Source organism: Cricetulus griseus, chromosome 5 (genome assembly GCF_003668045.3).
Source record: "Cricetulus griseus strain 17A/GY chromosome 5, alternate assembly CriGri-PICRH-1.0, whole genome shotgun sequence".
Lineage (NCBI taxonomy): Eukaryota > Metazoa > Chordata > Mammalia > Rodentia > Cricetidae > Cricetulus > Cricetulus griseus.
In genome coordinates, this window is record NC_048598.1 from 61469019 (window position 1) to 61483864 (window position 14846).

The 14846-nt window shown below is 44.4% G+C and overlaps 1 protein-coding gene across 4 annotated transcripts in view; it reads right to left on the reverse strand.

Annotated features, from left to right (window-relative positions):
- Mgat5 (alpha-1,6-mannosylglycoprotein 6-beta-N-acetylglucosaminyltransferase) overlaps positions 1-14846 on the reverse strand; it is a 292133-nt gene that overhangs the window by 162578 nt on the left and 114709 nt on the right. For all 4 annotated transcript variants that reach the window (XM_027417769.2, XM_027417768.2, XM_027417771.2 and 1 more), the window contains one exon: positions 9220-9381. In XM_027417769.2, coding sequence (XP_027273570.1) covers positions 9220-9381 — 162 coding nt within the window. The remainder of the gene's footprint in view (positions 1-9219; positions 9382-14846) is intronic.

Here is a 14846-nt window from a genome sequence, read left to right on the forward strand (position 1 = left end):
CAACAAGCCCCAGCAATCCTCCTGTGTCTACCCTCATAGTAAGTATTGGAGTGACAGCTATGCCCAGCTTTTTATATGAGCGCTGAAGATTTGAACTCAGGTCCTCATGTTTGTACAGAAATCATTCTTAGACACTGGGACATCTCCATCTTGCATTTTAGACTGACCTGGAGCTGAACAAGTAGGGTAGTTGGCTGGCTAGAGAGCCCTGGGGACCCCTCTCTCAATTCCCCTGCAAGGGGATTACAACTGTGCAAAACCAAACCTGGTATTTTCTCTCTCTCTCTCTCTCCCTCTCCCCTCCCTCCCTCCTCCTCTCTCCTTTACATGGGTTCTGAGGCTCAAATTTGGGTCCTCATGCTTACAAAGCAGCACTTTATCAACTGAGCTATCTCCCAGACCTGTATTTTAAAAATTCTTTGCAATAAAAATCAAAACACCCCTGACCACACAAAGCAAAAACCACACTAACAACATCATGTGCTTTCTTCAAAGATGATCAAATAGTGACATATTTTTCAAGTTCTCACTGTTGCCTTTGCAAGGAACAGAGCAGAAAGCCATAGTGGACCATGTTTGTGTTGTGCTCCCATTCAAAGGCAGCACCTTGTAATCCCATCTCTCCTGGCCAGGCACAGCATCTGGGGCCCCACTCAGCTGTCCAATCCCTGATCCTGGGAAAGCGACCTGGTGAGCCAGATCCTGGGCAGGAGTTAGGACACTTCAGGTGCAACTTCAACACAACTACTATGGGCTCACAAACAAGGGGGAGAACAGGTGTAACTTAACTTCAAGGTCCATTAGCAGCACAGAGGGGGGAATTACACTGTTAAGGGCAAGTCCTAGAACTCAGCAGGGACCTTTTTCAATTTTCAAATTGCAAGAACAGTAATTATGGTGGTTGTTTTTCAGAACAGCAAACCAGATTCAAAGACACGGCACTTCCCATCCCAAGGATTGGATAACACCGTGTGTGTGGCAAATGTGATTTGAGAAATGCAGGGCTGCCTAAGAGTCAGGTTGGATTAAATACCAAAAACAGTGAGTTGTGCCTGGACACAGGATCTTGTGCCTGTGTTTCCCAACTGACCATGCAGCTGCAGTGAATATAATATAGCAGGAGTTCTACCATTACAATTTTGGCTTTTATGGAACAGTCCATAGCAGCCACTCACTCAGCTTCTGAGTGCTGGCAACCTGTTCTTGGAAGCGTAGTGGCTAATATTCACCTCCAATTTGATGGGATCTAGAACCATCTAGAAGACACTGCTGGGCAAGTCTGTGAGGAAGTTTCTATGTTGGGTTAATTGAAGTGGGAACACCCAGTCTAGATGTGGGCAGCACCATTCCAGGGCTGGGATCCTGGGCTGAATAAAAAAGAGAAAGTGAGCTGTGTACCAGCATCCATTTCCCAACTGGATGCAATGCCAGCAGTCTTCTCTTTGCTCTTGCCACATGACTTGCCCACCACAATGTACTGAACCCCCAAACTGTGAGTCAAAATGAACACTTCCTTAAGTTTTTTTCTCACAGCATTGAGAAAAGTAACTAATATAGTTATATAAACTAATGTATGTGTGCACACATCCAAGCCTCTGCTGTAGGATATCACATAGCACACACATAGAGGTGTGCCTGGACACAGGATCTTGTGCCTGTGTTTCCCAACTGACCATGCAGCTGCAGTGTGTGCTATGTGATATCCTAGCTATGATGTTACAGTCTAGAGCTACAACCGTTGTAATCAGTGGAGGGTCCCTAGCATTGAGTCATCGATGCTAAGCTCAGGTATGACTAACAAGAGAGGGAGGTAACTCCTTCAATGGCATCTACTGCAGTCTCAGAAAGGGAAAGGAGGCGCCAAGTTCTGCCTTCAAGCAAATCACCATCAGGTGGAATGGAGACCAGATATAGTAGGAAGCTCATCGAGGAAAACTTGTCCTCTGTGAGCAGAGTTGCTGAGTTCCTTCGGCAGTAAGGCCTTGACCATGGCTATATGAAGATCATTCATCTCAGGAGCAAGCATGGCCACCTTCACACTGCCCCCTCCAGTGTGGCCATGAAAGACCTACAGAGCCACTCCTCTACAAGCCATCACTTATAAAGCTAGAGAGAAGCCAAATACATTCAAAGAAAATTAAACATCCAACTAAGTATGTCAGAACATGCATATGTGTGAAGATGACAAGACCTATCACCTTGTACATCACCCTAAAACTAAAAAAAAACAAAAAAACTAAAGAAAAATGTCTTTGTTTTAGTGTGTGTGTGTGTGTGTGTGAGAGAGAGAGAGAGAGAGAGAGAGAGAGAGAGAGAGAGAGAGAGAGAGAGGGAGGGAGAGAGAGAGAGAAGACAACCGCGACTGTTGCTTCTCAGGTGTCTTCCACCTTTTTGTTTTCAAGACAGGACTGGCCTGGAAGTTGCCAGGTAGACTAGACTGGTTACTAGCAAGCCCCAGGGACCTGCCTGCTTCTACCTCCTCAGTACTGGGATTAAATCAACCACCACACCTGGGCTTTTTTTGGTGTGAGGGATCAAACTCAGGTCCCCAGGTTTGCAAGGCAAGTCCTTTACCAACTGAGCTATCTTCCCAGACCTTAAAATATGTCTTTCTAAAAACCAAAGCATCATTTACCCCTTGCTTGTAGTGGGAGTGATCAGCCCCAGGACCTTGAACTGGCTGAGAAAGGGCGATACTACTCAGCAATGCTCCTGGTTCCATGAAAGCAGAAACATGGTGAGGGAGTATTCAAGCCCTTCCAGAGGATAAATCTGGATAAATTACTTTATGTGGTGATCGAGAGAAGGGTGGAGACTTTTGTGATCTGCTCTCTCATTTTATTGACTCCCCTTTCTCTCCGACAAGATAAACAGGGCTCACAGATGTACTTTAATCTGATTTTTTATTTTAATAAAGTTTATTTTCCACCTAAATTTCTCCAAAAACACATTAACTCTGGCAGAACAACAATAAAACCTAAGGGTGATAAGTTTAGAAAAAAGTCATTTTAGAAAAAAAGTCAGACACTATAACTAAACTGAGCAAGGAAGGGACACACACACACACACACACACACACACACACACACACACACACACACACACACACACACGGCTTGCTGTTCCTTCTAAAAAAATAAATCCAGTGAACACTCTTTCAACTGCTATGGTCTCCCATTTAGAAGCAGTTTAAAGTCAACCAGAAGATAGATCAGCAAGCAATAAGACACAACAGTAAGCAATCAGAAACATCAGTGAGCTGAGCGACACCAGAGAAGCAGTAAAGATACGCCGGGGACAGTGTTTCCGAGCAATTACCACATGTCTTCATGCTGGAAGGAAGAAAGAAAAACCTCACTTAAGTCGGGTTGGAACCCCATAAAAATGAACTCTCTTGCAGCTCGTGAGCCATTGCTGAGATGACAAAAGGGCTCTGAGGACCAACAGCATGGCCATGAAGCAGCAAAAGCAATGGCAGGCGGCTCATGGGTGAGATGAGAATTATTAATGTAGGACTCTTTCATCCTCCTCTAGAGCGACTTATCTGTAGGCATGGGAGACAGTAAAAAAGCAAAACAAACAAAAACCATGTACTGGTTAACTGACTAGAGAGAAAGGAGCTTCCAGCATCAGGGGAAATGAAGGAGGGCATTAAGCACATCCTCACACATTCCTAAGAAAGGGCTGGATCTGTGCACAGAGGGACCACATCACAGCAGCTAAAGCAGCAGACTCCAATACAGAGAGAACCTCCCTATCAAAAAGACTGATACTCTAGGACACTCAGCTCTCCTTCTCCAGGGCCTTTTAGAAAACGTGATAGACCCTGGTGGTTTGAATAAGAATGGCCCCACAGGCTATACATGATTGATATTTAGTTCTCAGTTGGTGGAACTGTTTGGGAAGGATTAGGGGGTGTGACCTGGTGGAGGAAGTATGTCACTGGGCACTGACTTAGCTTTCAAAAGACCAAGCCATTCTAAGTTAGCTCTCACTGACATCTGTTTGTGAGTTCTTAGCTACTGCTCCAGCACTCTGCCTGCCTTCCTGACTGCCTGCTTGCTGTCATGACCTCTAAAGCTCCAAAATCATCCAAATTAAGCACTTACTTTTTTAAGTTGCTTGGTCAGGGTGTTTTTGTTGTTGTTGTTTTGTTTTTTGTTTGTTTGTTTTTTGAGGAGGCTATCCTGGAACTAGCTCTTGTAGACCAGGCTGGTCTCGAACTCACAGAGATCCGCCTGCCTCTGCCTCCCGAGTGCTGGGATTAAAGGCGTGTGCCACCAACTCCCGGCTGGTCAGGGTGTTTTATCAGAATAGAAAAGTAACTAAGCCACAGATTTGGACCTTTATGATGACATACAGATGGAAACCGGAGGTGATTAAAGCATGAAGAATTTCTTTCCTGTAAACTAACAGAAGTGTGTGAAGTTAATCTTGACTGTCAACTTGATGGGCTCTAGGATCTCCAAAGGCAAGCATCTGAGCATGTCTACAAGGGAGTTTCTGAACTGGTTAACTGAGGTGGAAAGGCATGTATGTCTCAGGGTATGTCCACAGACTGCAGCACAGCAAGGAAAAGGCAAGCTGAGAAGAAGCATCCATCTCCCTCTGCTTCCTGTGGATGTCATGTGACCAGCTGCCTCACACTTATGCTGCCATCCTTCCACTGTCATGGCAAACTGTGAGCCAGAATGAGCCATTCCCCTCTTAAGTTGCTTTTGTCAAGTACTTCGGCATAGCAATGAGTAAGTAACTGACACGGAGGGCATGCACAGCCTTGTGGAGACTGTGGTACCAAGGGCTCTTCCCTTCCCCAAATACCTAAGCTCAGTAAAACATGTCAAAGGACTTGCTTCTCAGGAACATGAAGCAGATTAAGTCAAGGTGTGGACCCTGGAAGAACAGGAGATTAAGAGGCACCTGCTGCCCATCTGCTCTGAGCTTCCTCTCTTCCTCTCCCCATTTCCTTGAGGTCACAATCCATTTCTAGGAAGCTTCTCCTCCACAAGGTTCTTAGGTCTCAATCACAACTACTTCCAGAATATAACGTCCTACAGAAGCCCTCCCTTGTCATCCTACCTCACAACAACCATAGTTTGCTATTTTATGTGTGTATATTCTTTCCCTAATTATCCAGTAAGAACACTGAAGGTATGGGGCGTCTCTAATTATAAAGACACAAAGACTAAACTAGCATGGGGTTGATTATTACAAATTTAACTTGTAGGCTAGGGATGTGGCTCAGTTAGCAGAGTGCTTGCCCAGCATGCACAAGGCTCTGGGTGGCATCCCAAGCATCCCATAAACCTGGTGTGGTACCTCACATCTGTAATCCTACCACTGGGAAGTGGAAGCATGAGTATAAGAAGTTCAAAGTCTTGGCTACATAAGCCCAGCCTAGGAAACATGAGGCCAGGTGGTAGTTTGTGCCTATTAGTCTCTAGCATTGGAATATGTAGTTCCCAGTTGATGGCACTTTTTTGGAGAGGCTGAGGAGATGTGGTCTTGCTGGAGGAAGTATGTCACTGGGGATAGGCTTTGAGAGTCTAAAGACTTGAGCCATTTCTAGTAAACTCACTCTACTGCTTGCTTGTGGTTTAAGATGTGAGCCCTCAGCTTCTGCTCCACCCATCAAGTCTGCTGCTTGCTGTCATGCTTCTCTGCCGTGATGGACCCTTATCCTTCAGGAAACACAAGCCACATAAACAGTTCCTTCTGTAAGTTACCTTGCTCATGCTGTTTTATCACAGCAACAGAAAAGTAACTAATACAGATCCTGTCTCAAAACAAAGCAATTCTGACCCTGAAATTTGCACCTATTTCTAAAAACAACAAGAAAATCCCGCCCAGCATCTTTCTGATTTTTTTCTTTTTGAAAATTATGTATATATGAATGAGTATGTACACTTGAGTGCAGATGCTCACACAGGCTGGAAGAAGGCATCAGATCCCCTAGGTGGTTGCGAGTGACCTGACATGGGAGCTGGGAACTGAACTTGGGTTTTTCACAAAGAGCAGTATATGTATTTAATCACTGAGACCTTTCCCGGCCCTTTGTTCTGGTGTTTGTATTATATTAAATTCACTAAATATTATAAACACATCCATAGTAGCTTCAATCTGAGTTAATAGCTTCCAGAATGAACCCCATAGACACTTGTTAGCTGAGTTAACTAGCACAGTACACAAGGCTGTTGGCTAGCATCCCCTTGGGAAGCATATACTCAGTGTCACTCCCAAGATCACGACTGATATTTGGAACCTGACACTCTATAGCCTGGTCTCAAACTTGGACTTTTAAAGGCCACAAGATCCCACAGCAGGAAGAGTGATGGCATCAAAGTCTGTCCGGGTCCTTCAGTTACAGGACATGGCTACCATGGAACAACAAAGTTAAAAACAGAAAACACCATGCTGGGGCCTCAGTTGGTAAAGTGTTTATCCCAAGCCCATGAAGACTTGAGTATACACATAAAAATGCACCTATAATCCCAGAACTGGGGAGGTAGGGACAGGGGATTCTTGGGTCCCGCCCGGCCAACCTAATCAGTTTCTCTAGACCAGTGAGAGACAGTGCCTCATAAAGCTGGAAGCAATTGAGGAAGACATCCAATGTTGACTTCTAACCTCCATATGCATGTAGAAGAGTAAGAGGCACAGTGCAAGCGACTGTAGACTGTAGACACGCGCGCGCGCGCACACACACACACACACACACACACACACACACACACACACACAAACTACCCTATCTTCCAAATCAGATCACACAGAATCATGATGAAGTCAGACAGGAACCCTCCATAAGCAACTTCCACTGGGAGTGGGCACGGTGAGTAGAGCCTGGAGAGGCACAGCACCCACTTATTAATAAGCAGCTCAACACAGCGGGAGGTTTCCTTGTCTAATTACAGAAACTGCTGGAAATGGCAAGAATGACAGGATTTATAGCTTAGATGACACTGTCTCTGTGTTGTAATTAAAAGTTATTTTTAACACTTTGGTGAGATACTAGGATTATTAGAAATATTGTTTGTGAATTAAAACTTGCTAAAGGGCAAAAAGCCTAGGAGAAGGGTAATTCACCCAGCTCACATAATGGGAAAAATTAACTGAAAGACAGTACAGGGAGAGAAAATCCTAATTTTAGGCCACTGAGTTGTCAACAACAGATGAGGAAAGAAAGCAGCTACAATATGTGTGAACCTAGGCTGCTCTTATTTGTTTGTTGATTACAGTGTCCCAGTGTGGCCTGGAACTGAATGCACACCTGTGGGTAATCTTGAATTTCTGATCATACTGCTTCCACCTCCTAAACACAAGGACTGAGAGTTCAGTCCCCACTGCCACTCCCTGTTTCAGGCAGTGCTAGGGATGGGACGCAGAGCTTTGTGTCTGACAGGCAAGCACTCTGCCAACAGAGCCACATCCCCAGTCCCTTAAAACTTGATCTATAAAAATTCAAAAATAACATGGCTAATTAACTTCATCTCTTAAATAGTGTGTAGGGGCAGGGAGAGGGCATTTTACCTGCATGTATGTCTGTGCACGATGTGTGTGTCTGATGCCTGAAAAGGCCATAAGAGGGCATCAGATCCCCTAAAAGTATAGTTACAGACAGTTGTGAGCCATCATTTGGGTTTTGGGAACCAAACCCAGGTCCTCTGGAAGAGCAAGCAACAAGTGCTCTTAACAGCTGAGCCATTTTTCCAACCCCCTAACTTTATCTTCTAACTACTACTAGGGAATACCACATGCCAGAAGTCTAGACAGCTTGTTCATAACCTCCTATCCAAAGTGCCTCACCTCCAGCCCTAGACCAGATTATTATGGTCATCCTATCAAGAGGAATTGAGGCTTACATACAAACAGGCCGGGGGTGGGGGGTGGGGGGACCCCAAGGTGTTGTGATGCAACAGTAGACTCAAGGCAAACTGTGGACAATGGCCTTTGGTGCAAGACTTAGGTTTTGCTTTTAACTATTTCCCTTCTCTTGTTTAAGATTCCAGTTTCAAAAAGGGGCAAGGCAAGGTGCATCCTTTCGGGAATCACATGAAAGTGTTCTGGCACCTGGCCAGAACAAGGCTTTTCCACCTCATTTAGCACTCCATATACATATAGAGGCATTGTGAACAGTGACAACCCTGCTTTAACAAGAAGGGTGAGAGAAGCTACCACAGGCAGTAAGTGGCCAGTCACCTTAAACTTCCAGGATCTGGAGGGTTCTATCTATCACACTGGCTATCTAGTGTTTATTTTTATTTCTTGAGAGAGGGTCCCCCATAGCCCAGGTTGGCTTCAAACTCTCTACACCACAGTGGATGACCTTGAATTCCTGATCCTCCTGCCTCCACCTTGGGTACTCAGATTACAGGTATGCACTGACACACCTGCTTTATGAGGTACAGGAATTGATTCCAGGCAGGCATCCTACCAACTGAGCCACACTTCAGCCCCTAATTGCCCTTTCTTCCCCTCTTATAACCTTGGGAACACAATCATGACACTTATCCTGCACTTAAGGGCAGGGAGTTATGTTCTCCTTGCTTGCCAGAATAACGTCTGGGTAATGAGAAATTATTTCGAATTCTTCTTCCATTTTTCCCCCTTTTTCATATGAATTTAATCATTCATTTATATCTGCCTGCAACCACGGAGAGTTTATTTCACACTCTGTGTTACAAAGCAGTACTATCTTACCTTCTGTTAAAATTCCTCAGCTTTGGCCATTAAGTGTTTTAGTTTCCTGGGAGATTCTCCTATAGGCCAGGACAGCCTCAAGCTCACTGTATAAATGAGGATGACCTTGAACTCCTTAATGAACTCCCACACTCAAGTGCTGGGATTATAGGAGTGCACTACCACATCCTAATAACTAGCAGACTTTTGCAACTGACAAGAGTTGGGCAGAGAGATAACTCATCTGCTGGGAGCATCTCTGATAATCTCTACAACTCACTTCATCTATGTTCTGAATCGTGTCGGTAGAACTCAATTCTAGGAGCTCTTTATCTGCATACGTGTCGGAGAAACCACCAGATACTCTGAGGGGACCACACAAAAACATCTCAATATTTTTTATTAAAAAATAAGTATAAGCTTGCCTTCACAACAATCATGCCAAGCTTATGAAGTTTATATTGTACCAATAGAGCAATGGTGCTGTGGTCTTAGGCAGGGTTTCAGTCCCATGGCTGGGCAGGGAACAGCGAACCTTACCTGCCACACTAATTTTTTCAAGCGATACCAAGCTGGGGACAGCTGTGGTGGAGTTGGTAGAATTTGCTCCTGTGCCATTGACGAGATTGTCCACCTTTGACTCGAGCTTGCCAATGCGTTGCAAGATGTTATCTAGTAGTACAGCAAGTGTTTTCTTCAGATCTGTGAAAGAAAAGGAAGAGAACTGAAAACCTCTGCAGGTTTGGCCATGCATATCCACCTGTGGCCCCAGGACACCCAGGATATATATGAGCGTAGCCCAACACCAACTTACAAACTTACTTAAAACATTGGGAGATATTTTTGCAGGGTTTTTTTCTTTGGTAATTTTATTGAATGGTGCTTGAGCATGAACTCTGTAGATGACAGTGTTCTGAACTACAATGTAAAAAAGCTGGACAGAGGCTCGGGTATTAGCATTAGGCATAAGCAGGAGGACTGAGTTCAGAACCCTAGCCATAAAAAGCCATGTGAGACCACGAATGCCTGTGACACCCAGCACGGGTGAGTGGAAGATACATGGAAGACAGAGAGAAGAATGCTAGGGCTTGCTAGCTGCCAGTATGGCTCTGGGTTCTGTAAGAAACCTTATTCCAAGAGAGTAAATGGAGAAAGGGAGAGAACAGGACACTCAGCATCCTCTTGTGGTATGCCTACCCACACACATATGGGCATATACCCCCCCACACACACACACACACAAAGTCTGGACATGTTCTCCCTGCCTCTCTAATACAGAAAATAAAACTGAAATTTGGGCTGGCAGTGTAGGTCACTCCAAAAGATGGGGTACACACAAAAACCTGGGTATCCTTCCCCAGAACCACAAACAACAAAAGTTCTCAAGTGTTTCTGAAGTGGCACAGATGATGCCCCCTAACATAGGCACATCGCAGAGAGAGCCGGAACTGTCTCCAACCAGGCCAGACTCCAGCAAACAAAGCAATCTGTGCAGAAAGCAATTCTGATAAGGAGTGAGGCTGGAGGATTCTTCCCGGACACAAGGTCCACACAACAGAGAGATGTTTGCTGTGGCCCATCCTACCTCAGCACTGCAGGAATTCCTCCTCCATGTGGCAGGGTGGCTAGAGACACACAGAAATGATATGAAGATGCAGCCGGCTTCAAACAGTTTCAGAATGAAGTTCACTGTTATTTTAATGTCTAGCATATTCTATCCTAACCTTTATTTTTCTCCTTGATAAGGAGTCTAAGGGATTCCAGGCTGGCCTTGAACTTACTATACAGTCAACAATGGCCTTTGAACTCCTGATCCTCCTGCCTCTACCACCTGAATGCTGGGATTACAGGTGTGTGCCATCTTGACTGGTTCTTAGTAGAACTGGGGGTTGAACCCAGGGCCTTGTGTGTGGCTAGGCGAACATCCTACCAAATGAATCACATCCTCAGCCCTCAGATTTTTTTTATTATTCTTTTAGGATTTCATTCATGTATACAACGTCATGAGTCCCCCCTCCCCTTCCCCTCACCCCTTTCCCTCCTTCCCTTCCTCCTCCCTCTCTCTCTCCCCATCCTTCCCCCTCTCCTTGTCCCTTTCTCTTTCTGATAGCCCACTGTGTCTAAAGTGCTGTCCATATGTGCATGGATGTGGGGCTGGCTACCTACAGAAGCCACACGTACTCTTCAAAAAGAATGATTCCCCCTGCCCCAGAAGCTACTATCCACCTCCTCAGTACAGGTAGGACTGGAGAATACCTGCCTCATCTATGCAGGACAATTCAGTTTTTTTTTTTTTTAAAAAAAAAATAGACTGTATTTTTGTTGGTTATTGATGGGCAGAGTTCTACATTCATACCCATGCTGGAAAACCCAACATTAGCTATAATCAGATTTAGAAAAATACTTAAATAAAATCTAGAGTTATCACTGTTCATGAGTACTTATTGAACTAGTAAGGATGCGGTCATATTCTAGAGGCTACGGATATTGTGGTGCTTACACAGGAAGTGTGCTGTCACACATTCCACCAAGCCTCACCTGAGTGAAGAACAGAAACATGGATGTGCCGGGCATTGGTGGCGCACGCCTTTAATCCCAGCATTCAGGAGGCAGAGGCAGGTGGATCTCTGTGAGTTTGAGGCCAGCCTGGTCTCCAGAGCGAGTGGCAGGATAGGCTCCAAAGCTACACAGAGAAACCGTGTCTCAAAAAACAAAACAAAACAAAACAAAAAAAAAAAGAAAAAGAAAAGAAAAGAAAAGAAAAAAAAGAAACATGGATGTGTCATGAACACTGAAGTCTATCTTCCTGGTTGTTTAGCATGAGAACATTCTGTGTGAGGACCACACCACAAAACATCAAGGAGTCCCTAAATGTGACAACAAAAAAGGACTCCAGACATTGCTGGCTTTATCCTAGGAGCAAAAGAGCCTTCATTGGAGAAACAATAGAACAAAGGATTAATAAATCCCTTGTATTCCTAGCCACCCTCTGGGATATTAAGAGAGTATTTGAGGAAGGTTTCTGCACTTAACAATGCAAGAGAAGGGAGGCTGTAAACATGCATGAGTCATGGCCTCCAACCACCACAGCCACTGCTACAAACACAAGGGGGTGAAGAAGCAGCTTTGTTTTCTGTTCTTCCCCAGGGAAAGGGAACAGAAAATGAGCTAACATGGATAGGCTCTTAGGGCTGGGAATCTTCTGGGATTGTGTTAAAAAGCTACAGGACTATAGAACAGAGTCCTAATTGAGTTATTGGTGACAGTCATGGTGAAACCTATCCTATGCAAGACACAGAACAGACACAGTATCGCTAAAGAAGATGTTCTCAGGCTGGGGAAATGGCTCAGTTGGAAAAGCACTTGCCCCGAGGACCTGAGTTGAGCCCCTAGCATGCCCATAGATGCCAGCACTAGATAAGTAGAGAGAGGTGATGGGATTCCGTGGATCTCACTGGCCAGCTCCAGGCTCAGTGAGGTACCCTGTCTCAAAAAAAAAAAAAAAAAAAAAAAAAAAAAAAAAAAAAAAAAAAAGAGGTTGAGAGCCACTCAGGAAGACAGGAAGACACACACAATGTTGACCTCTGGGGCCCATCCAACTGCTACACATGTACCTGTACATATATGTGTTCGACACACACACACACACACACACACACACACACACACACAGAGAGAGAGAGAGAGAGAGAGAGAGAGAGAGAGAGAGAGAGAGAGAGAGAGTAGGAATAGAATACATAGATTTTTTAAAGCTATTTTCCCTAAAGTCTAAAATTATACTTTGTTATAAAGAGTGACTGTCTATTTCTATTAACAGATGGGTCTGGAAAGATCGCCCGGTGGTGAAAAGCACACACAACTCTTCCAGAGGAAGCCTTGTCTGGTTCCCAGTACCCACACTGGGCAGCTCACAACCTCCTGTAACTCTAGTTCCAACCGATTGGACACCCCTCTTCTGAACCCCACAGGCACCTACACTCGTGTGGTACACATTAACAAGGACACACATACTTGTAAAGAAATAATAAACAAAAAATGAGAGCTAAAGGGAGGGAACAAGAGAGGGAGAGACAGAGACAGATGGGATGGGAGCAGGGTGACACAGAGGATGCCAAAACTCACTTATTCTTACAGATACACTGCCCAACACACTACATCACTTAATAAATATGCTTTATATGAGCAAATGAATAAAACAGATAAGCTATCGCCTATTCATGAAGAGCAAACAATCATTCTCACATAAATTAGAGCTTTCCAGGTGATAAAATTATTTCTCACCTTTTTTTAAAAGGAGCAAAAACTGTTAACAGCTTCATTGCAATTTTAAACAGATAGTGGGATATTTGTTTATGTTGTAGTCTTAGTGGCAATCTATTTATTTAAGGACAGTGCATAATGAAGAGTCTTTTTGACAGAGTTTAATAAGAAAATGAGGATAAAAATATTCCTTCCAAATTCTAATATAATACTTTTATATTTATCATAGTGTTTTACAGTTATGGTAGCAGTAAAATGTGTCCTCAGTAGGATTAAAATTTCTAATTACTAATGAACTTTTACTGTTTTCTTTGTACTTCAAAAGCCTTGGTAGTAAAAATTTAAGCCTGCCATTACCACCAAAATTTTCTGTGTTCCTAAAATTCACTGTTCACAATAAGGATGAGACCGAGTAGTTGAAAACATTTAGGACACCTCTCTGGGAAAGAGCTCTGGTGCCTTTCAAGCCAGGACCTCTTGGTAAGTGCTGGGATCAATTAGACTGCAGCAGAACAGGTGCCCTCGCAGCATCTGGACGTTTTCATTTCCAGGAAGCCATGACAGGACACAGAAGAAAGAAGGCACGGCCAAGAACAGGATGGAAAAGGAGCTAGCATTGCTATTCCTCTGTGAGGGTTAATGTTGGCTGACAGGATCTGGAGTGTTGAAGAGAGTGCCTCACAGTGTGTACCTCTGTGAGGGGGTTTGTACATTACCTTATCTGAGGTGAGTAGATGCACCTTGGACATAGTGTATCCAAGAAGGGCTCTCAGAAGCAACAGGTCTCAGGTGTATGACCTAGATCCTCCAGAGAGGAGGGCAAACCATGGTTTCTCTCATCAAACCAATCAGCATTGAGGAATTGCCAAGAAAGGCTGTACATAGGAGCCATCCTTCCCCTGACCCCAACTGCCCTGAGTGACCGTTCCTTCCACTTACTGTTTCACGACAGGCAGCAGAGACAAGAGCATCCCTGGAAGTTCAACCAACTGGTCTGGCGAACAAGACACCCTGTCTCAAACAAGGCAAAATGTGAGGAATACCACCTGGGGCTGTCCTCTGACCTCCACAAGTATGCCACAGAATGTACACATGCATCTACATACATAAGCACTAATAAGCACACACACACACACACACACACACACACACACACACACACACACACACACACACACACAGAAGATAGAGCGGGGAGGGACAAAGAGAGGGAGGGGAGGAGAGAGAGAGAGAGAGAGAGAGAGAGAGAGAGAGAGAGAGAGAGAGAGAGAGAGAGAAAGAGAGAGAGAGAGAATATGCACACACAACAAAAGCCAGGGAGTGATCATTAAGCCTGCTGGTACTTGGCAGACTCCTCTGTGGCACTGGTTACCAAGCCCCATTGCCACAAAGAAAGTAAAGTCTGCCAAGGGTTCTTGGCAAGGCCAAGCCTTGCAATCCACCTGTGATGGACACTGACTGTGCAGCAGTGGCACAGAACTGGCCATGCAATGAGCAAGGACTTACATCCAAACTGCCAAAAATAACTTCCTTCTCTTTTTGGCTCCTAACTCAAATCCCTTTCTGCTATGGCTGCCATGAAAGACAGAGCACGGACAAGAGAGCTGCAGAGCAGCCTCACTTACAGCTCCAGAAAACAGGCAAAGACAGGGGCACTAATGCGAAAGGAAGGTGTTAATGGAAAGAGAATTAAACTCAACCTCCTAGAGCCATTGACTGCCAGGAATGCCAAGTTCCATCAATTATAGATTTTAAAATTAATTTTAAAATGACCTTCCCATGGAAAGATAATATTATCATAACAGTGACCAAAGTATAGTTCATTTGCTATGTAGAAGGGTATTCACTGCAGTGCTACTTACATATTGATATACATACATACACATACATGTACACACACACACACA